We start from the raw sequence: 24,672 nt of genomic DNA on the forward strand, positions 1-24,672 counted from the left end.
AGTATTCTGAAGGAGCCTCTCCATAGTTTTCAGTGATGTTATACTCTCCAGGGCAAGTGCCAGGAAATATTAATTGTAAGGGTGCACATTTTAATAAAGTGACACATCCCTGCTTTATTCTCTGTATGTATTGGTTTTGGCTTATTTATATACGAGGTGACGATAATTTCCCATGACACACTGTTGTGTTTTCACAGTTGTAAGAAAAATGCCATAATCACTGATGTGGGTACACAGGTGGTTCATTATTGCTGAGCCAGGTTAGACAGAACCACAGAACAGAAACACTGAAAGAGCTAAAAGCAACACAACAAATAACACTTCTGTGACACCATGAAGCCGGTGACAGCACACAATGAAGTTCTTACAGCATCTCGCTTGGCGAAAGAAGCCTACTAAGTACCATTCGTCACCGTTAAGGCTTGGAGTCAATGACAGGTGCAGTAGGAGTCTGGCAAAATCAAATTACTTGAGCACCTTGAGTTATCCGTCTCTCTTACACAGCTGTGTCACTCCCTAATCCCTTGCAGTGGGTGTCCTCCCCTTTTATTTGTCAAGGCCTGTGTTCAGGCTCATACATTTCTCAAAAACACCAGGCTACACTGGGTTGCGAGGGGAGATGAAAACCAGATATGCGCATAAATATGTAACATGTGCCTCGAGCTATTTTTTTTAATCGCTATTTTTAACTAGGACTCCAAAACAACCAGCAATAAAATAGAACAAAAAACACAGCGGACGATGTTACAATCAGACGATACTTAGTGCTGATAAAGTGAACCATGGGTATAACTATTTATTTTAATGCAGTGTTTAATTAAAGGCCCTGCAAGAAATTAAAATGATGCCAAAAAACACAGCTTCGAACAGCTTCGGTGGGAAAATGTATCAAAATCCATCATTTCTTGCAAAATTTTAGAGGAGACACAAATAGTTAAAACCAAAGACATATTGTTCTAATCGGTTACATCACACAATATGACAAATTGAAAAAGCCTTAGCTAATTGGAAGAACTCACGAATGCTAAAAGTTATAGCTTGTCCAGTCTGATGTCAAAAAAACGCCACAACTAATCTAAATACACTCACAAAGCGACACAAGCGACGTATGTGAATCATAAAAGAATAAGCAAATACTTTAATCCCGGGATGGGCTGACTTTTTGTATCTCCTCATTCCTTTTAATAACATTTCTTAATGGGTCCTGGTCTCTTTTTCAAGCATCTGGGTTTGCATGTCTAAGTGGGTTGAAGGGTTTAACTTGAACCACAAGGCTTAAAACTGCCCCCGCCTGAAGTCACGCCTTGCACACAGTAAGCTTCATAAAAGACATCTCTTGCCAATGTTAAATGAAAGAACCTGTGTTGCCTTCACACAGCTCTGGCTTCAACCCCACTGAACACCTTTTTCGAATAAAATGGAATGCCAGCTGCACCCCAGGCATCCTCACCCAACATAAGCTCTTGAATCTGGTCACGAAATGAGCACAAATCCACACAGCCACATTCCAACATTTAGTGGAAAGCCTTTCCCGAACAGCGTAGCACAAAAAGGAGTTAATCTGAGATGGGTGTGATTGTCGGGTCTCAAGAACATCCCATTAACAATTTTTTAATACCCTGTAGAATTAAAGCTTTTTTTTAGAAGACCAACAAGAAGCAGAGTTATTGTTTCTCTGGTTGAGGGATGAAGCAAAAATACTGGTGGTGTTTTGTCTGCCAGGCAACTGTAAATGAAAAACCAATAAGATAATTAATCTGCTTGCCTCGGACGCCAAAGCGATTGAATCACCCCCTTAATTCATTGTCCAATCAACTCAATTCAGTTATAGTTGTATATAAAACATGCAGGCAGATTTTACATCTACTGAACCCTGCTGAAAAAGAAAACCCCAGAAACCATTACATAAAGGCTAGAAATACAATTAGCTAATAACCATTAGAACCAGTACCAAATGATTTCCTTTACATAATGTGCTTTGTGTATGTTATCACCAAACTGGGGAAACCATTGGAATCTGGATGCGCCATCATGTCCCTATTGATGTCCATGAAACCCACAAGTTGCAACAAGGTGTTCTGTTGGTTCTTAATAGTTTCCATTACACAACAATAAAATACAAAAAATGACCAGTAGAGCCCCACTGGAACCCTAAAAGCTTTCATTCCAACCATTACAAATTCTATGAGGGCTGTGTGAGGTCATGTATCAAGATCAACATCTGTAGCCTCAAACTTTGCTTCTGTATTCGTGAATATTTTTGGCCCTCAGTTTGGATCCATGGGCATGCACATGCATAGAAATACTATATATAAATATATAAATACACTCCGAGTCCCCATTAAACTAATTTTGACTTATCAGAATGTCTTTCGTTTAGACGAATGCTGAAAATGTGTTTTCTCCGTCAGATGCTTCTGCTGATGGGGGAATGTGTTTTTCGTACACATGTCAAAATCTGTATATCATTAAATTAAATTACAAACAAAGAGAGAAAAAAAAAACAAAAAAACATTATAAATATGCACTTGGCTTTCAAAAGAGCTGCTGTACACAATTCCAAATGTTGCTGACTTCAAAGGGAATGAGTAGCTAGACTGATTTAAATTCATAGTATTCAGGAAAACACTCTTAATAACAACGAAAAAAATAAATCTCATCAAAGGCACCACACATGGTCTGAACTAGCAACGCAGCCAAACATGCTTGAATATATGTAACGGATAATAAGTCGCTGTGCTTTGTGTAGAAGCATGCGATCACTAATTCGTGTTAATGGTGACTTGTAACTTGGGAAACACTGTGCAGACTATGCAATCTACTTGGTATGTTTAATCAATCTTTTTTTCACAACACCACTTGCCTGGAGAGCAAAGAGGATAGAACGTTTCTGTTACGGTGGTTTAAACAGAAGGAACGCCACCTCATAAGGGTGACTAAAAGATGCTGGGTTCTACATACCTAAGTGTTTAAAGAAACACAGCATTTTCTGTTGGAAGAAATTGCTAATAAACTGTTTACAAACTGTCAAAGTTTGGCACTTTGCAGTATTTTGTTCTTTTCGGGTACCTGCACAAAGTTTACTTTCAACACCGATAAACTGTAGTTCCATTCACTTGGACTGGCTGGCCATGAAAAAAACTAAACCAAAGAGGGGACAGGATAACTTATGCAGATGTTGGAGTTCTGATGATGAGGACCAACCAACATTTAACTCATGTCAACAAGGCCAAAAAACAAAATCAATACCAGCCTTCAAGAAGCATTTGGGTTGTGCACACACACACACAAGCACAACATTGGGAATGACTGCAGCGTTATGTTCTTCGACATATGCATCAATGAGAATGCCTCAATGAATGAGTTCTGAGATGCTAAGGTCTGATGCGTGGTCTCATTTTGCATTACACTTGCTCAATGGAAAGCGTTCTAACTAGCTGTATCAGCATTTGGTAAAAAACCCGAATCAACCTCGATTACAAAACTGTACTGAGGGCAGCACAAACAGCTCGAAATATTTATGTGGGTGAGTTTCTATTTTCCATTCCAGCATGTACACACCAAACACTGTTTGATGAAGACCTAGAGCAACACAAGAGACTCCGGATAGCCAAATCAGAGTTCTCGGTTCTACCGCACCAAGTCAAAATCAAGTCATCTCTGAGAAGGCATCTCCAGGTCAACAGAGTATCAAAGGGCATTATCATTTGTCTGCACTTGTCCGAAGACACCCTGGACACCCCCCGACTTCACCAACCCCAGAAGTCATTCAGGAACTTTCGCTGGTGTCACGAAGTGGCTCATCTACTGTACTGTATATCGTTTTAAAATATTTCACTAAGAAGGGAGTAAACACTTCCCTTTACAGTTTAAGCCAACTTTGAAAACCACAAATGGCTTCTGAATAATAGAGGAGAGCAGCCTACCGCCTTCATTCCTAAAAGCCTTCCAGGTTCTAACCAACAAGTTCAGGGCAGAATAAGAAGATCGACAGGCTGATCCTCTTCTCACAATAAATTAGAATCTAAGGTTTTGGAAAACCTTGAGTTTTATTTCACCACTCTGAAAAGCTGATTATAAACGTTTAATTGACTCGCTTTAAACCGCTATTAATGGCTGCTGTACTACAGGATATGGCCGAGATCGTTTACGTCCATGTTTCGTGGATTGCGATATTCTCATAACTGCTATTTCTAACGTTTACGAATAGTTTGGACCAACTCATAAATCTCTGAGCTGTAAGTTCTGTTCACCAGCAACATGTTTTATTCTTTTAGCCTTGGGTTTACAACCCAGTTAAGCTGGGTCCAAGGGAGAGAAAAACTGCAGAGGGAGCAGGAAATTTTGAGTCTTTTTCACTTCAAACAGAGTCTGAAACCATGCCTGAGCAGATGAAAGAAAATGTCCAAGGAATAGAGTATTTCTCGGTATTGACTACACCCCACCATTCTTACTAGTATACAGTAAAACCCCGTTGTACGAGCAACCTATAGTACGAGCAAACGGAGATACGAGCAAACTCGCTCGCAAAATTTTACCCTGTTTCACGAGCAAATTTCGAAGGCACGAGCAAACTCACGCTGCCGGTTCCCCGTTTTTGGCGGAGGGTCGCATCAGTCGCTTAGTTGATGACGTATCACTCAGTCGCTCTCGTTGTTTAGTTTTATATTTGTATTTCACTAGAATTCTTGAAAAATGTCTCCCAAGAAAATCAGTGATGGTGCTGTGAAAACGAAAGTAAATAGAATTACCATGGAAACCGAGGAGGTTCAACCAATACCACATGGGTAAGTGTTAAATTATGTTTACATTATGGTAATTTGCGGTGTATTTGTTTGTTAAAATAGGCTACAAATACTTTTTAAGTGCAGAAATAAGCAATCGAATGAGGTCTCGGAACGGATTCACTTTTACATTCATTCTTTTGGGGAAAATCAGTTCGAACGTACGAGCAAATGGACCTACGAGCAATTTTCAAGAACGAATTATGCTCGTACAACGGGGTTTCACTGTACTACTTATGACTACTCAGATTTATAGGTGATTCCATCATTGTCATTTAGCCATTTCTAAGTGAGTAAACAAGCATAAGAAGGCAACTTATTATTAATGAAATTATTTACCATTGTTTCCATTTCAAAAAGAACCTTCGGTACTATGTCATTAAATGTAATACTATGAATGGACAAACACTACATTTTCTTCTTCTCATGACCTTTGAGAGATTCCAGAGACAGGGAAAAGGGACGTCCCATAAATTGTTGAATATGGATGTATTTAATACAAAACATTTCTTGATATGACGCTATTAACGCCACGCTGTTAACACGCCCCGTTTGTACTCAAAATATCGAAGATAAAAGATTTTTGCACTTCTAAAAATAAAAAAGGTTGTGGTGAGCTTCCCTTGTGGACCACGGCTAAGATAATTGACCTAAAACTTTTAAATGTCCTATTTTCAGAAGCGCAGGAATAAGAGGATCTCGGAGAAGTAACAGCTAACGAAGCTTATACAATACCCAGGACAGTTTCAGGATATTGCTGGGAGGGTGGTAATTATCCTGCACTTTCTTTCGCAAACTTGCTGTTTTCCTCAGATTATCTCATTTTCTTTCCTCAGCATGCAAGTGTACACATGTTTAAATGACAAACTAAAGTGTTCCTTCCTTTATTTAGATTTTGGCGTTAATACGTGGTCCTAAAAGCAGTCAGCATTTCCCATCCCTCTTCCCCCCCTACCTCACTATTGCAGATACAGATTTGTCTTGGTGCAAAGCGGACATAAAAAATATCCGTCCTCAAATAAAAAAAAAATTCTATAAAGATTGAAAAAACCAAAACAAACAAACAAAGGACAAAGCGATTGTGTTTTGTACTAGGCTCTGTGCCAAATTTAATAGGCACCATGGGAGTAAAAAATTCTACACTACGCTGAAGTGAGCTGTTTGCGAGGGACTGTTTCCCATCGGCTTTATCATGTCGACTTGTTTATAAAGCGTGGCTGGGATGGCGAAATATAATTTTTTTTGGAGTAAAAGAAAATGAGGATGAGCGAAAGAGTGTTGAAGACGGGAACGCGGAGAAGGAGAGCGATAAAGGTAAGAGGGGGGGGGACAATAAATCTAGGACAAGCACTGACTCTAGGCTGAAGGGAGGGTGTGAAAGAGAGATGGAAAGAGATTCTCTCTGCCGCTGAAGAAGTGGGTCCCATCGTGCGGCCGTAAACAGGAGATGAGATTGGAGTGGCTCATGCAGGGGCAGAGAGAGAGAGGGAGAGAGAGAGAGAGAGAGAGGGAGAGAGACCCATGCTCACCTCGCATCTAATCCCCTATACACACACATCACACATGGTCACTAAAAGATTTATTACCAGCATACGGCAAATGTAGCAGCAGGTCTCCTCTGCCTTGGTATTAAACATTCTATTCACTATCACAATTTTCTGTTTAAAGATCTTAAGAGGACCAACATGAGGTAACACACAAAATGTTTATGTGGCCATCAATGAAACAAACTTTACAGTGTTCAAAACCAGAAACCAAAATCTAAAACAGAAAAAGATATAGAAAGTACAGAAGTCATTTTCTTAACGCCTCAATTGCGATTATATTATAATTCTTTTTCCCAGCCAGCTTTTTGCTCTCATTTATCGTGCCGATTTAAGAGACCCGAAGCTGCAACTGTTTTACCGCATGTTAACTAATAGTGCTGCAACAGGCAATTATTTTCCGTAATCAATTCTTCTGTGGTGCTTAACTGGCCGTCGGGGAGTCTTTACTCTTATGCGAGCAGTAAATAAAAGACGGAGAAGCCTTCGTTTTCGTTTGGTTCTCTAGAAAGTGCCCCGACTTGATCTTTGGTTTTCTATCAGTCACACGTCCGCGCGCTGATTAAACGTTTCCACGTTCAGTTGGACTAGTTATCATTTGAATGTTCATATACACATCGACAAAAAAAAGGGCATACATTCATACACCTTCCATGCATAACAATTCACCAAGTCATCTGCTTAATACGGCGTAGGTCTCACAAAGCATGGACTCCCATTTAGTGGTATCTGGGGACAAGATGCCAGCAGCAGATTCTTTGAGGTCTGCAAGTTTCAAAGTGGGCCAAATCCACAGGTCAGCCTGAGAGCTGGCTGAATCAACACTTGACATGTTTGTTTTCTTAAAACATTCCTGAACAATTTTTGCAGTGTGGTTGGGAACATTATCCTGCTGAAAGAGACCACTGGATTAGGAATACCTTTTCCTTGAAGTAACTTGGTCTGATGCAATGTTTAGGTAGGCAGCATGGGTCAAAGCAACAGTTTACCAGCAGAACATCACCCGGAGCATTGCACTGCCTCCGCTGGCGTGCCTCCATCTTTTCCCAAGGATCCACTCATTAGGCCACCTTCTATCATAGCCTTTCTTTCACAGCAATAAGGGCTACACTAGCTCTTCTGTAGGATCAAAGAAGACAGGCTAGTCTTTGCTCCCTATGCACATTAATAAACCTTAGCACCTATTAACCGTGTCACCAGTTTACTGGCTGTCCTTCTCCGGACCGATTTTGGTAGGTGCTCACCACCACATTCAGGACTGTTTGGGGGATGTTCTTACCCAGTTCCGGAATTTAACATAATGCATGTCTCTAAATACATCCAGAAAATATACATGAATAAAAATTGGATTTTGATAGTGTATACAGTGGCTCTCCAAAACTCGCAGCGGTTATGTTCCAAAAATCCGCAAATTTTGGGCGCACCCCCACAGCCCCTATGGTACCTTGGTCAAATCATCTAGTCATTGTCACTTTAATACAACAAGGTGTTTTCAAACATTTTATGAAATCTGTTACTGAAAACATTTATAATGTTATTACTACCTGAACATTCGGTCCCGCTGCGGATTCCCGCAACTTGCTGTTGGTTTGGTTCCAAATGAAAACCCCACGAATTATCGGGGGTTGACTGTATACCGTATCTTCTTCTTCTTCCGGCTGCTCCTATTAGGGGTCGCCACAGCGGATCATCCGTCTCCATACCACCCTGTCCTCTACACATCTGTCTCTTTCATACCAACTACCTGCATGTCTTCCCTCACCACATCCATAAACCTCCTCCTTGGCCTTCCTCTTTTCTTCCTTCCTGGTGGTTTCATCCTCAGCATTCTCCTACTGATATACCCCATGTCCCTCCTCTGCACATGTCCAAACCATCTCAATCTCGCCTCCCTCACCTTGTCACCAAAACGTCCTACATGCGCTGTCCCTCTAATAAACTCATTTCTAATCCTGTCCATCGTCGTCACTCCCAACGAAAACCTCAACATCTTCATCTCAGCTACCTCCAGCTCTGCCTCCTGCCTTTTACTCAATGCCACTGTCTCTAATCAATACATCATCTCAGGTTACCGTGTATAAACCCCATGCGCATTGCAACATGGAACAAAGAAAAAGCTGCAGGCTCATCAGTGTTTTATGCCCTATACAAAAAAAAAATAGAGCCCTTGGGGGATTTATATTGATGTGTTTTGATGTTATTTAAGGAAACAGACTGTAAAATATATCAACATTACAACAGCCATACACAGCGTATACTGGCCTTTACCCGGCTTGTACTATGGGTGTTAATTGGCAGATCTTAAAAAAAAAGAATGGAGGCAAAGGCTGATGAATTTTCATGATGTATGTAATGCATTCTGGCTACACATTCAATGTTTTATCGCAACCTTTTGTTAGCAGTTTTCCAACTTCTATGAGTTCCTCATTTATACCACTATTGAACAACCAAACATGAGGAAACTCCCATTCAACGCAGCCAAAGCACTCTTTGCATTCTTGCATACGGGATTTAACTAATCTATACTGGTCCAATCGCTAACGAGCTGGATGAGAAGCAAGACTCATTTCTTCAGGCACTGTTCATGGTGCAAATCCTCTTTTATTTTATCAACTTCAATAGCACCATGTTGGATTCAATCATGGCACAAAAACAGCCATTCAAAGTCAACATAACGCTACCGGTGAACACGAGGCCTTTATAAAAAAAAAAAAAACTAAAAGGTGCAAGACTTATCGGTCGCATCCTTAATTCGCCTTTGACAGTGTGAGACGCCTCCACTTTCGGTTAAGCAGCATAATTAAGGGAGTCTTAAAGGCGCTGATGGCTGAGAGAGTGGAGTCCTCGTGCAAGAGAGGAAAACAACTTAGGGATGACAAAAGATCGGCTTTGTGGGAGAGGAGGTTCGTCATTAGCATTTCAATGTGCAGCTTCACAGCTTCCGAGTTCAATTCAGGCTACAGATGAACACCCATTTGAAAGCAATTACCAGCAACATGTGGGGGAAAAAATTGACCCGTTTGAAGAGGCCCCAGCTGTACTGATGAACTTACACAGAACTCGGAGAACAAAATGCACGAACCTCTCGGTATCCATAATAATGCACACATCAATGTAAGTCTATCTTGGTATGCAGAGAGCGGGGACAGTGTTAGACATGTGCAAACTTCGACATTTATTTGTGCCTTAAAGACAAAGGAAGTGGATAAGATAAAAGCAGCTAAACATTCACTCGTTAACACACGAGGGAGAACTTCCAAGGCATTTTTTTCTGCAGGCAAGTAAAATGTAGAACTTATTAAATTTGTAAAGGCTAAAAAAAGGGGGTTTGAGTAAGGGGTTGTGGTTTGACAGTGTCGTATTGGGCTTTCATTCTGAAATGATGGAACACCTGCAAAAGATGATGTTGATATGCAAGAATGCTCCCCAGGTGCAGCAATTATTACTTAACAAATTACATTATCGAACTAAGCCGGGCTTAGCAGGTGCCGGATGATAAATGCGCCTTGCTGCTTATCCTCACATGACTAGGTTTTTGATAAAGTTGTGATGGCGTGGGAAATTGAAACTGAAGCAGTGCCAAACAGGTGAAGTATGAGCGCATTCTATAGTCTATTGTCCTAGCGATATCTGCTATGCCTGTAAAGAAAGAAATGAAATACTGGCAAATTTTGAGACTTAATTGCTGATTTTTTAAAGTCAAGTGAAAACATATGTGGAGGCGGGAGACATTAGGGAGTGTGTGTGGCATTCGTCAGCGCTAGGTGATATATGAACCGCTATGTGACAGTGTGCCAAAAGTGATAGAAGTGTTAGGCCCCGTATGCAGGCAACACTCCCCACAGACAATACACACTATAACCAGTGGTCCCCAGACAGCAGACGTACTCGGAAGGAGATTTGGGCCAAACACTGTACGGCATTTATTCAAATACACAAATCAACATCAAGCCAAATTGCTCCTTCTCTTTTACAAAGCAACTCTGTGAGAGAACTTTTTTCCCGTTTCATGCACTGGAACAGATTTGGAATCAGCACAGGTTAACAAAGTTTATTCCTACATCTGGCTCCAAGCTGGTCCAGATCCTAACATTACACCCCCCCACCCCCAATGCCATCTTCTGTCTAATCTGGTCTTGCCAATTCCCACCCACCAGCCAGCTCTCCACTACCATACAACAGCTATGAACAGAGGAGAAACTTGGATGAAACAAAAACAGACGCAGTCGACAGGAATAGCAAGGCAATAACATTGTATCTAATCCACTTTACTCTTTAGCTTTGGGAAAGATCAGAAAAAAAGTTCACTGGACATGCCAACTATCTAAAGAGACGATTCCGATGATTATGATTTTTTCAAGATTTTGTTTTAATAATGGTGGATGAAATACTCAAATTTGAAGATAAACATTTAAGCTAATGCAACAAACATTTTTAAAGACCCAGCAGAATTAAGCAGAATCTGAGAAACTGTGATCTGTGTTATCCATATGAAGCAACAACACTATAAATAACTGCTTTGTACACAAATATGGTAGAAATGTGCTTTCCTTTCGGAGTTGTGCATCTCTAAATCATGTCCTGAATCTTTATTGCGAGAGCTGGGGGCCACGTTTAATGATACCCTGCATATCAGAAACGTGCAACACTTTTTTTGCTTGGCTTCCCATAGATAAAAAAAAAAAAAAGCTGAAGACAAGAAATAAATAAAATAATACATCTGAATCTACCTTTTTGATATGCCCAATTTTTGGAATTAGTTTCAGGTCTTTAAGTGCAGTTAGGGTGGGACTCTTGCTAAAACCTGACAAAGCTCATCAAGAGGAGCTTTAAAAACGATTTACATTTGAGTAAAAACCCTGCAACTTGTTTTTACTGTCCAAATCTGTTTATGCATTCATTTAGAATGCATCAGAATAAATTTGTATTCTAATACACACACACACACACACACACAAACACACACACACACAGGGGAGAATACTTCACACTGGGAAACTTGCATCTGGATATTGCTACTGTAGAAGGGCGTTTTTATCATGTGGCAAATACACACATGGCAGCGACTGACATAAAGAGTTGAAACATCTTCAGTGCAGTGCCACAACTTCTCCATAACCCATACCTGTTCTGCATCACGGATATGACTGCAAGGTCTATTTAATGATTCCCATGGATCATTTAGAAAATACCCTGATCATGTAGGCTAAACATGCTTGCTCGCAGGACCAGCTGCACATACGCATGCTCCACTGCACATTACACTATAACGAATCCTGACTACGTCATTAAATCACTACATTTCTTTAAATTCATACTGAGCATATGTACGACTGATACGCTGGCACGCTGTCTGCTTGTAACGTGCGCCTTGCTTGAAATAACCTTATGGTCGCTGTAAAATTAAGAAATAAATAGTTTGCTCGATGCAATCCCACAACACGCGGCGTCTGCTGTGGCGGCGATTATAACCGGGGATCTCAATCAATTCAGCCGCATTTTCCACATCATTAGGTACGTCTGGGTGAAGTGTGCCTTTTCGAAATAAGCGCGTGTGGACAAGAAATGGACTGGAGACATCGCTTTTGATTATGTTTGGCTTCACGCCTTCAAAAACTCCATAAGCATGTCGGGTCTCGCACTCTCGGAAAACATGCGTTGCGTTAAATAGACGGAACCGGGCCAACACGTAAGACGAATGAATTTACCACGCAAACAAAAACGGTCAACAGACCAGTAGAAGCGATGGTCCTGGACCGAAAGGAATATAACACAAAGGCGTTAACATTTAGCCGAGGTTCCAAGAAAAGATGAAATAGAGAGCTGTCTGTTACAAATCCCAAGCACAGAGTACGGCACAGAATATCAGTCTTCCAGTTAAGTATGTTGCTGCACAACTGGGTTTTTTTTGGGGGGGGTCGTACATTTCTATTCTGTTTTCTCCCCAAAATGATAAAGAAAGGAAATACCAATAATGTAGGAATATTTGGTCACTATGAGGATCCACAAAAAAAATAAATAAAAGCATCTTCCAAAAAATGTCACAGCTACAGAAATAAGAAACTATCGTCGAAAGCCCCGAAAAAATAATTGTGAAAGAAAAAAAAAAGCACCCACCAGACAGAAAGCGAGAGAGAACAAGCATGACAGAGAGCACACATTTGCCCACATTTGGAGAAACAGAGTGACTCAGGGAAAATATTTTCCAGATAAAGACTATGATGTGTGATTTACTGTGGTTGCGTCGTGTACTTATGTGGGACTCCGGCACTGGCTGCCTGAGTTTGATTTCCCAAGAGTGCTAGTGCTTATTTCAGAGATGTGGCCCCCTCATCCCTCACCCTGGCAACATGCTTGTCTGGGGTTAATCCGTTTCTGCTGGAGGTGGTGTCACAATCTCGACACTGCCGCATCTTTACTCAACAATAAAAAATGGCTTGTGATGCCGTGGCCTGTCCTTCCCCGGAAAAACCCTTTTTCACCGAGGTGCTTCGTCTTCTATCGTCCCATTACGCGGTATGGTCTACGACTGGCTGGTTACGTCTCAGATCCCATTACCTGTAGTCAACACAGTCACACGCTGTTGTCAAGATCTTAACATGCAATTTACAGTCAATGTAACATAACTATACACACACAAAACACTTTTAACAATATATCAACCATAACTGTTGAATTCTTGATTCTGATTGGTCGATGGGTATTGGCTCTTGCAGTTCTGCGGCAAGACAAGTCACGGTTTCAGAGATAATGCCAGAAAGATCAGACTTATGGCTAATCACTGAATGTGTTTAGTGGGGAGATTTTTACTGACTACCTTGAATATGTAAGTTTAAGGCTGGTTTTGTGCCAACGTTTGGCTCCTTGCCGGGGTGTGTGTGTGTGTGTGTGTGGGTGTGTGTGTGTGTGTGTATGTGTGTGTGTGTGTCAATGTGTCAGAGCTACATTCACAAGTTGTATTGTCTGCTGACAGATCTGCCTGCTTCACAAGCTTCTTCCTTTGCCAGTTTTTCTATGGTGTTGTGAAAAGCAAAGACGAGCGCACAAAAATTCATACGTTCTAGGGCTCACAAATAGGCCTTGGGTAAACAAATTCCCACCCTAGAGCCTTGGCGTTTTTTCTGATAGAAAACTACTTAAAAGCGTATGCAGTAAGAACACAATGTACAAACGCAAGACTACATGCAGGAACTAAGTCACTGTTTGATTTCAACTTAGAAATCCAGCCTAATTAATCGAGTTCTCCTTGTAGATTTTTGCCACCGAGCACCAATAATCACCCTCCATAAAAAAAAGCTGGCATGCACCTCAGCTCAGACACACCTAAGTGTAAACCTTGATAGTTTTGAGGAAAACTGTACATGCAAAGCCGTTTATATTTTCTTAGTTAATTGAAAAAACGAAATTGATTTCAAGGTAATTCTTTAGGCACAATGATGATCATGGTTAATTTATGAGACTGTAAATCCCTGCATTTCATCATTACCCTGTGAATGAGGTCCCAACACAACTGACTCACTGGGAATATTTCCTTGTAAGCAGAGCAAATTTCAATTTTGGTATACCAAATTATTTAAAGGGTAAAATGATGCCAATGCCTGCCCACTGGCCAACAACAATTTGAAAGAAAATGGAACTGTAACGTCATTCCAGCTAGGCACGAGTCAAAAGGATTCCAGAGACGCAAAAGTCCCGTTATGTGGAATAAAGCTTTAATGACTGGCATATTTGAAGGCGATACCTTCAGGTGATGGAAAAAAGGGTATAAAGCTGACTAGCATTTTACTTTAATCACTGGATCAAAAACAGTCATTAGGTCAGGATCAAAAACATTCGTATGGTGCTTGCTTTTTGTGAAAAGGACAACGGCTATTCCACTTAAAACAATGTATGGTCTACAACACAGATATATGCCAAGTTGGACCAATGCACAAGCTCTGATGCCAGTTTTAAAAATGCATAAGCAAGTTGTTGTCTAACACTGGCACATCAAACTTTATTTGAGAATTACCAAATCCACAGTATGTGTGTCTGAGCATCCCGTCTCTTACACATTCTTCCCCAATTGAGTTATTTACAACTTATTTAGAATGATAAACAATTTTAAAGGGTTTGGGCAGCATTCATCATAAAAACTTGAAAGGCTCAGGAAAAGTAGACATTCAATTTCTAGCATTCATTCTCAGGATCTCCATATGGAATGTGTTTATGTGGACAAAATTCCTATTCTATATTCGAGTAAGAATATAATACCTACAAGGCTTTCCATTGCTCCATTTTATAGCCTGATCCTTCATCAATTCCCATAATCTATTGGGAAATACCTGTCCAGAAACTCTATGGTTAGTAGCATTCAGCAAAGCAACTTTTTTATGGATCTCATGGATAAATATCCATCCAAGATCGAGGAAAAAAGTAACTGATCATGTGACCATGCCTTATTTGAGTTCTACAAAACACAACAGCTGTTCTGCATCACTAAACATGTGATCTGCAGAAAAAGAAAAAAAAAACTACATAAATGTTTTCTTTACTTACAAAACACTTTCAGCCCACTGGGTGTTTATGTTGTATGAGGTTACATCCTCATCAGGTCAAACTGTCTCTGTACTGGTCTGGCACTCTGTAGCTCCAAGCCCTGTACAATTCATCACTAGTGTAAGCTGGAGGATTTTTCAAAAAAGAAGCCAAGCAACAGTCGGGATGTTCAACAGCCGAGACTAATGAGTCATGTCGGCTGCATAGGCCGCAGTGGTCCATTTTGCTCTGCCGGCCACCGGATCTGCCACAGGGGCCTTTTCATCCTGAGGATATCGACAAAGAAGGCCCACGTGTGATTTAGTTCACACTTAACCTGAACCTTGCTTAGCAGTGGCAACTCATTTGAATCGCATTTAGTACTCGTTCGATAATCAGAAGGAGAGGACGGGTTAGGTTATGAATTAGACATTTCCACAGTGCACATTAAAACCAGGAAGGAAAATAAAGCTAAACCATGCAGGGATCAGCAGCATATCTGCTTTCAGAGAAGAATAACTACCGTATTTTCCGGACTATAAGCCGCTACTTTTTTTCCACGCTTTGAACCCATGACTTAACCAATGAAGTGGCTAATATATGGATTTTTCCTGGGTTTTTTCCCGGGTCAAAAGCTTCAAGCCAAAAAACTGAGCCCCATGTATTAGACCAATGAAATTGCCGAACGGGTTCAGGTGAACAAATGAAACTCTTTATATTAAATCAGATGCGCTCCCACTGAATCGGGCCGCACCACATCATAAATATGGATGATGTTCCTCTGACGTTTGACCTGCCGCTCACTCGGACTGTCTACAGGAAATGCGAATCATTCGTCACGCTGAAAACAACCGGGCATGAAAACACACACTTCACCTGTGTTCTGAGCTGCACGGCATCAGGAGAAAAGATTCATCGATGGTGATTTTTAAACGCACGACGATGCCAAAAGAAAAACTCCAGAGAGAAATAGTTGTGAAAGGAAGGAGGAAGACAGTGAACAATGACTTTCTTGGTAGGCTACTGTTTAGGTACAAGCCGTGTAACAGACACTGTCTTTTGTTTAAAGCCTGTGTAAAGTTCATTAGTTTCAATGTAGACAGCGGCTTATAGTCAGGTGAGGCTTATTTATGTTCAAAATAAAAATCGGTCAAATTCAGTCTTAAATAGTCCGGAAATTACGGTAGTCATGCAAAAGGTCAGCTGTCCAAGTTAGTTGTGTTTTTATATACAAGTCGGTGGAAAGACCCAAAATCGATCACTAGCACATTGATCCTCGATTGGAGCAACAATTGGAGAAAGACGAAATGCTACTGATTATTTTGCAGAGAAGAACGTGACGTGATATAACTATAGCACATGATACACCGAAATCCCACCGCCTGCAGTCACCACACACTTATTTACTTCCTTTATTAACACAATTACTTAACGAGCTTGACAAGCTTTGCCTACTCATTTATGTTTCTGGGTAGAAAAACTTACATCATTGGAAAGAGAATTACTTATACTCCTATGCAAACTGTAGACTCACTGGTATTTTATGTAATCTAATATAACCGACAATAAACATTGCTAGATATTGTGGTAACTTAATATTGTGTAGGAACCATATCTTTGTTATATTGCACAAGCCTGCAGGCACGCTAACAGATTTGGGATTTGTCCTCCACCCCTGCATATCAGAGATTAAAGCAGGATGAATGGTCAGATAGCACCACATACACAGTTAAAAGTATGCCAGAAGGCCACGGATGAGACCACTGTCCACGAATTCCACAGCAGTGATCACACACCAATCTCTCACAGGAAACCCGAAAGATTCAGCTGATCATGCAGAACAAATCTGAGACCATGAAACAAGAAAGCTGCCCAATTTCCCATCCTCTGTGGAGTCTACCATCATCTCAGAGTGCTGTAAACCTATTGCTTCCTTTATTACTGTAAAACTATCTTGGAGCACAGAGTGTTAAAGGGCTGTGCGTCTTTGAAGTTGAGCGGGATAATGATTCGACTCCATAAGGGGAAACCTTTTCTCCCCTGCTATTTTATTTGTCTTCCCATTTCAGCAAATTCACAGCGCTCCTTAATTACTAGCCGTAAAGATGTTTTGCTGACTAACAAAAAAAAATCTCTAATTTTCTAGGATCTTTTTCTTGCAGCTCCAGACAACTTTCTTATTAAGAAGCCTCTATTTTGTCAAGATACTAATCCAATGATGGTGATGGGTACCAGCAAGGAGTACAAACAAGAGCAGAAAATACGGGTTAGAGCCTTCCAAGGCAGCCATTTCATCTTTATCAAAGCTCCAGTCAGCTATTCTCGAGCAGGGGAGGGGGTCAGGAAATCTGCATGATGTCTACAATCCATACACATCATCAGAATGTGCTGCTCTCCGAGGCTTGATGGTTAGATAGATGGGTCAGGCAAGTTGCCTGCAGAGAGCCCATTTATCTTGCATGACAGGAGATGAACCTAAAACCTAAAAGAAGGACATTTAAGTGATGGAAGTGTACGTTCCACTAATGCCATTAGGCCCATTGAAGAAAAAAAAAAAAACACATTTATCCTTGGCACAACTGAGGAATGGAGCGATTGTGATTAGAAAGTCTCCTGCACAAATGGCAATGTGCAATTCATGTAAACAAACTGGTGCATGCTTTCTGATGGAACAAAAAGGCCATTAAGCCCTGGGGCCTGCAGTGGACGTGGGGGGTCTCTGTCACGCCATCACAGAGGAAGCAGCCTGCCACAAAAAATGCCTTTAACTGCAAAACAGGAGCGACATGCACAGTGCTCCAGCTAGAGGCTGCTGGTGCTACTGCTTTATTACTCTGTGAGCTCCCACTTGCCCCTTCACAGTTTAAAGTCTTTGCAAGGACAGCAGAAGAACCATGAAAATGGCTTAATAGCAGAATTTTTTTTCACATTGTAATTAAAGGGAAGCCCATGCGAATACCACCGAGCTTTGACAGTATCTGCTGGTAAACCACAAGCAAGTCAAACTGGTCATGAAATGTGACTACAACGAACATAAAGAATCACTTGCAGTCTATTCAAGGAGCCTTTGCTTGAAATTTGACAGAACATCAAAAGTAAACAGTGCTCGATGGAGAAGACGTTTGATCTACTTTTATCCAAAAAAAAAAAAAAAGAGAGAGCCATTGGTCCGTTATGGCGAGTACAACTTTGTATTCTAAGTTTAAAAAAAGCGATCAATAGAGTGTCACTAAAAATACGTTGTTAAAGCTTATCGTTGCGGCGTGATTTATTGACTTGCGGCTAAAATTAACACAGGCTTTTAGGCGAGACCAGCCGTTTCAATTTAGTGCAATCATAAACACAAAGCACATATCGTCATACCAAGAAGTTCACCTGAAGTCTTTTCCTGCCACTATAAAAACTTTGGAGTGGGGAAAAAAAAGGCACAAAAACAAAAGGGATAAAATAAATAGACAAAAATCAGGTGTGCAATAACAAGCTTGTTATAAGGCGCTGACGACCCAAAGGGTCCTGTTATCTAGTCACTGGTGCGCCCCTGCTGCTAAATACCAAACATGTTTGTCAGCTTGAAGACTAATGCATAAAACAAGAGAATACAAGAAAGCCATTCCTCTGCAGATGATCTGCTTTTGAGGAGACGGGAGGAAGAGACATCGTGGAAAGCAAAAGCAGAAAAAGTTTGACGCAGATGTCATGGCTTGTAGATTACAAAAAAAAAAGAAGAAAGAAATTGTTGTTTTTCACTGCTTTTACATGCACTTTTTTAGTCTTTTTTATAAAGTGTCTGTCATTAACAAAAGCGAAGGACACAGACTTGTCCTGGGCAGATTTATCGTCTCACAAATTCAGCATCAGTGCATTTAAAGGCTGTCTAGATTACAAATCAGGATGTGTGATGAAACAGTGTCTTTGTCGAAGCTTTCATGAGTAGAGGGGGCCGCACCTGAAATATGGTGCAATAAACAAGAAAGATGGACGACTCATCGCTGCTTGTACTACTTATGAGAAAATGGTCTCTAGTGACGATCTTAGTTTGAAATATGCTCGAGGATGTCTGTTTGCATATTATCTGTTACAGCTGTGTTTGAGTATTACTCACTGATGTGCACTGATGCACGCTCAACATGGCTGATTGTATCGGTAGATGCCTACCGTGTTGTACGCAAGTCATATATGCTATGCAAGAAATTGCTAATGTGACCATGAAAAGCCAATGTGATACGACAAACAAGAATGTTGCGACTGAAAAAAAATAAATAAATAATACATTAATACATATTTGGGTTGCCATTATCCGCAAAGCAACTTAAAATCCTGCCCTCACATCCCAGACTCGTATTTTTGTCAATAACCCTGCTTGTGCTGGGAGAGACATTCTCCAGTGAAACATGAAAGCGACGCGAGCTTTAAGAACAAGAACGATGGGATGGAATTGGAGACTTCAACACGGCAGTTCAAAGCCGTATCATCCCCGGTTACGGTGACAGGGCATGTTTTATTAAGTTAGTGCTTTGATTGCGATATGGTATGTCAAAGGGTGTAGCGGCAAAGAAACATTTGCTCGCTAGACAGGACGTAAACATTCCGTAAAGGAAAGGGTATTAAACGACATCGACGGGCATGGGGAATACGTTGCTTTGCGTATGGAAAACATGTATTCTTGACAGCTAGTTTGGCAATGTAATACAAATCAGGGCTGTCCCACATGTCATGAGACACCGGAAAACAGAAAACTGGTTATGGCACACTGTTTGGATTTCACACACTGCACAGGCATCAGAATATTCTCGTGGTAAGAAATCAGACGATCACGATATTTAAGGCTTCTTTTTAATTAAGTAGTACTAAAGAATCATGACATGACTAACAAGTGATGGATAGGGGACCCTATCATACCCAATTAGCATTACACAGAAATGTCTTCATGTACTTTTTACTATCATTGGATTTGCTGTTGCCCTACAAACACTGCATTTTATCAATTTCATTTATATTTGAAACTCTGCACTGAAATGTCTGGGATGTGCTTGTTCCTCAGTCAGAATGAGATTTTAGTGTTCATACTTTTAAAAGTAACCAGCTCCTAAACTCTGAAGCTTCACGTAGAAATACATGCATTTTATTTCAGGAAAGCTTGCGACTAAACACAGTCAACAAATGTCAACATTGCATGAGAGGGTTCTCCCAGGTCTCCATTTCCATCACATCATATTGCAGGAAGAAAGATTCCAAAACACAATACTACATTAAGTACTTAACTGATGAGAGTGTTTTTTTTTTCTTCTCAATTCAAACCCCAACACATTAAAGCTTAGTGATAAAATGGTGGGACGTATTCAAGAATATTTTAGAATTCAGATTGCAAAACGTTCAGTAAAAATCCACCATGACACCACTGACACTCCTCATCATCAAGAAGTACTGCCACAGTGTGGACTGTTACAAACAGACGACGTGCAAAGGTGAGTACGGTTTCTTGCTCGTGCCCAGAAAACCAAATGTCTGATTCATCACACGGAACACGTTGATTCCCAATCCTGCATGTTCTCCTCCTCTTAACACACACACCTACATCATGGAGCACCTATTACTGAACGAGTGTGTGGGTAGGACTTATTTCTTTCTGTTAGTAAAATACAATGCAAATGAGCAGTTAGCGTTCAAAGGGACTGACACGTGTTATGTATTAAGTGAAACACGTTCAGGGTGCTCTTTTTGGGATAGATGGGAAAATCACCAGCAAGTTAAATAAATAGTGACTAACAGACCCCAAATCTGAGTCAGTCTTGGGCCTGAAAAAAAAATCTATGCAACATGTGCAGGTCAGGATTGCCTTGTTGACAGCTGTGATTTTGAAAACGAACCCATGCTTCCATGCTCTGTTCCCTCCCTGTTATGACATGGGTGAATTATAATGTATGTAATGTAACGTTTTTTCCAATATGTTGCCATGCACATACACTGAATTGAGACTTAAACACACAAACTGAATTGTAAAGCTGCTGGTATCTTTCTGAAGTGGTAAATTGGATTGTCAGTGCCTCTGTACACTCTGTACACTCTGTACACTCCGTGCACTCGTGCTCCCACCTTGTGGAAAGAAGCTCATGTCAGTATCACCCTTCATTTCTGCACTTCATCTGATCACAGAAATAGCGATTAGTTTGTGATTTCTTTAGACTTCACGAGAATGGAAGAAGCTCAAACTACCATGACACAGACACCTCTTTGCTGCAATTACATCTCGAGATGCCCCGCGTGCGTGTGTGTGTGCGTGCGCGCGCTTCCGCGTGTGTGCGTGGAATTACCAATTAGGACTTAAGAAAGCATTGCAGTGAAGCACATTTAAACAAATATGTACATTTTTTTTTCACGATTCCTATGTAAATTCAGACATGCATATATTTAACGGGTCCATTATACCTACAGTGTGTGTCATGCGTAGCTATATGACCGTTCATAGCTATGTGCGGGTGGGAGAGGGAGGGGGGGTGTCAAAAAAAGTACCTACCATCACAAACAATCGTCCACAGCAGCAGAGCTCCAAAGCAAACCCGTGCAAATGACATTGTAGTGGTCCGGTGTAAATCCGCTTAGCAGGGAAAGAAACACACACACACACACACACACATATAAATATATGTATATGTGCACGCTCGTCGCTCTTTGAAATATTCCGCTTGCGACTCGCTCGGGCTCGGGCTATAGCAGTCCGGTTATAGGCGAGCCTGCGCGCGAGACCGCACGCGAAACTTGACCGGAGGCTCTCGCGTCCATTCCCCGAGTACGCCGAGCGGTGACCGCAGATGAGCTGCTTCCCGCGGCGACGAGCCACACACTCTCGAGCGAGCGAGCGCGCGCGCTCCACTCGCGCACCACACGCACGCACGCACGCACACTCGCGCGTTTCGGGCGCACGCTCGCTCGCGCGCGGCGAAAGTAAAAAGTTAACAGGTATCCGGGCTCCTGCCTACAGCCCGCCCGCGCGCGCGCCTCTTCCTGTGAAGAATGCTCGCTCACGCGGCGCGCGCAGCTCTCGAGCGCGCTCAGAGCACCAGCAACCGATTCGAAACCGGTGTAGACTCAACGGGCAAAAAAAAAAAAAACTCCTGAGGCGAAAATGAGTAACTAAAAAAGACCGTAAAAACAATAAACGAAGCACTTGAGACTCTTGATAAAGGTGGAAAATGGTTAGCTAGTCCGTGTGAAACGGGTTAGCCGAACTAAAATGACGGCTCATTTTCCTGTCAGGAGGCAAAATGGAAAATGTTTTCTTTCTTTTTTTTTAAGGTTGTTGGCTGGCGCTATAGCAGCTCATAAACCAACAATAATAAAAACGATATCAATTCGATTCCGTTGTTTTGTGTGAAAGTCTGAGGGAAAAAAGTTCTCCACAGAGAGTCCGGTAAATCCAGCAGGACTCTGTCAAGACGCGGTTCCTTCAAAACAAACTAAAAGTTCTCACGTTGATACAGGTTCACGTCCTCCACGAAGACAAGCCACGTCGTGAAAACGTCTTCTGCTGTCCTTTTTTATGTTTATATATTACTTAAGAAACCGATAAAAACAGACTTCGGCGCTCCGGTTGCTGCTCTGTTCCTCCTCCTCCTCCTTCTTCTTCTTCTTCCATACAAATGAGCCTTAAAAGTGACCAATTCCCATGTTTTTTTAGTGCCAGAAAACGGTTTAAGTTTCTGTTTTCGGTTCCCTCAGGTGTCTTACAGAACGCCGAGTGCCACTCCAGGTGTGTGTGCGGTTTCTCTCCGCGCTGAGAGAAAGACAGGAGGAAAATCTCCTCAGAGGAATGAGACCGAGCTCGGTCACGTGCTCAGGCCGGCCACGCTGGTCACGTGACGCGCCCGACCATAATTAGTTGCGGTCTGATGCGGGCTGCGTCCCAAACCGCCTCCTTCAGTGCGCGTTCATGTAAAAATAGCAGTTGCGTCAATTAGTGCAACACGTGTCCGCTCAAGGCAAATCATTAGACCTCTTACGTAATTCAGTGTTTTGAATGATTCAGATTCATTTACACCGCCATTGATGCCCTTATCCTGAACAACCTACAGTTTCGTAGTTATACAGCGTACCAAATGAGGGTAATGTTCAAGGGCCCAGCAGTGGCTGTTTGGTGGAGCTTGGATTTGAACCCATGACCTTCCAATTAGAAATCCAATAACTTAAATTGAATCCACTGAGCTCCCACTCTCCCATTCAGCAGTAAAGGTTAAAGGTCTTGCTCAAGAGTCCACCAGGTGATACTTGCAGTTTGGTGATTCTGCAGTTTGAACCCCTGACCTTCTGATCAGTAACCTAAAGCCTTAAACTCTCTATTATATATATATTAATCAGTCATAACATTAAAACCATTATGTTCCGCAATCAAGGTACAAGATCTTAAAAGGATTGTTGGAGTATCCAGCATGAAAACATTAGCGAAGAGGCCCCCGATCCAATCGGAATTGTTTGTCCAGCACGTGCCATTGTTTGAGGAAGTTGGAAACTAGGTCAACGCCTCTTTGTAAGGGTCCTCAAACCATTTCTGAACAATATGACCCTGTGGCATAACTAATTTTCTTGCTGTCATGAGGGAATACCACAAAGGGGTCTAACTTGGTCTGCAGTAACATCTAAATGAATGCCAGGGCCCAAAGTTCCTCAGCAGTTCAATGTCCAGAGCAGTGGTCCCCAACCCCTGGGCCGCAGACCGGCCCCGGTCCGTGGGTCAATTAGTATGGGGCAGCACAGAAAGAATACATAACCTACATTATTTCCGTTTTATTTATTATCTGATTCTGATGTTGTATTTTGGAAAATAACCAGATTCCCTTCACCACATCTGTCTATGATTCACTCTTGATGCATGCGAAGATGCCTCGGTCACATGTCTTACCTCCATCCACTACCTTATTAAAGGGGCTGCTCGCTAACACATAATACATTACCGCTAAATTGAAACCCCCAAGCTAGCAAAATAAACAAAAAACAACACAGTGGATTCACGTTTATTATTATATCTAGAAAATACCAGTTCGTAAAAATATTGTCTGACATTAAACCGGTTCGTAGCGCAAGAAGGTTGGGGACCACTGGTCCAGAGCATCAAACTACCACCTCAGTGTACCTCCTATTCATAGTTACCATCTCTGACTGGCCATATGATGGGAAAGAAAACATTCATCAGACCAATCCACCTTCTTCCATTGCTCCATGGTCCAGTTTTAATGATCACAGGCTAATTGTAGGCATGTTTTGATGGGGGCTAGGGGTCAGCTTGAGCACTCCATCAGCTCTGCAGCTAAAGTATGAAGTGTGTGTGTCCTGACACTTTTAAACTATTGTCAGCATGCACTTTTTCAGCACTTTGCGCTTCAGTAGCTCTTCTGGACTGGCTAGCCGCCTTTGCTCCACACACTCATCAATAAGCCCTTTCTCAGTTTTAGATGAATTCAGATATGCCTTGCTGCATAGAAATACATGCAGGAAAATGACTAAAATAGATTTAGATCTAAAATATTTCGAGAGAGCTGACTCACTGTGAGTTTGTAATACCTGAATCATGAGTGTGAGTCTGTACTCTCAAGAAACAATGTTGCTTGAGTCGCTTTGCTAATTACATAGTTTAACTGCTTAGTAGCTTTGAAATGAATCGGCATTCCATTGTATTACTCGCCTCAACGCTAGTGTTCCTGGGACGGGCCATAACCCTGAACAATTGAACCATTTACTGAAGATTAATGATTGACTGAATGCTTACAAGCTACTTGACTAGTACAAGAAATGCTTCTACCACCTTACTACTAAGAATATAGTAAAGTACAGCTCTT

General features: G+C 41.5%; 1 protein-coding gene across 1 annotated transcript in view; it reads right to left on the reverse strand.

The window, feature by feature from the left end:
- Nucleotides 1–22,666, reverse strand: part of tmem132e (transmembrane protein 132E) — a 238,781-nt gene extending 216,115 nt beyond the window's left edge. The window contains exon 1 of the mRNA XM_046838888.1: nt 21,360–22,666. Coding sequence (XP_046694844.1) covers nt 21,360–21,417 — 58 coding nt within the window. The 5' untranslated portion in view covers nt 21,418–22,666. The remainder of the gene's footprint in view (nt 1–21,359) is intronic.
- Nucleotides 22,667–24,672: the final 2,006 nt, after the last annotated feature.

Source organism: Silurus meridionalis, chromosome 25, assembly GCF_014805685.1.
Source record: "Silurus meridionalis isolate SWU-2019-XX chromosome 25, ASM1480568v1, whole genome shotgun sequence".
Lineage (NCBI taxonomy): Eukaryota > Metazoa > Chordata > Actinopteri > Siluriformes > Siluridae > Silurus > Silurus meridionalis.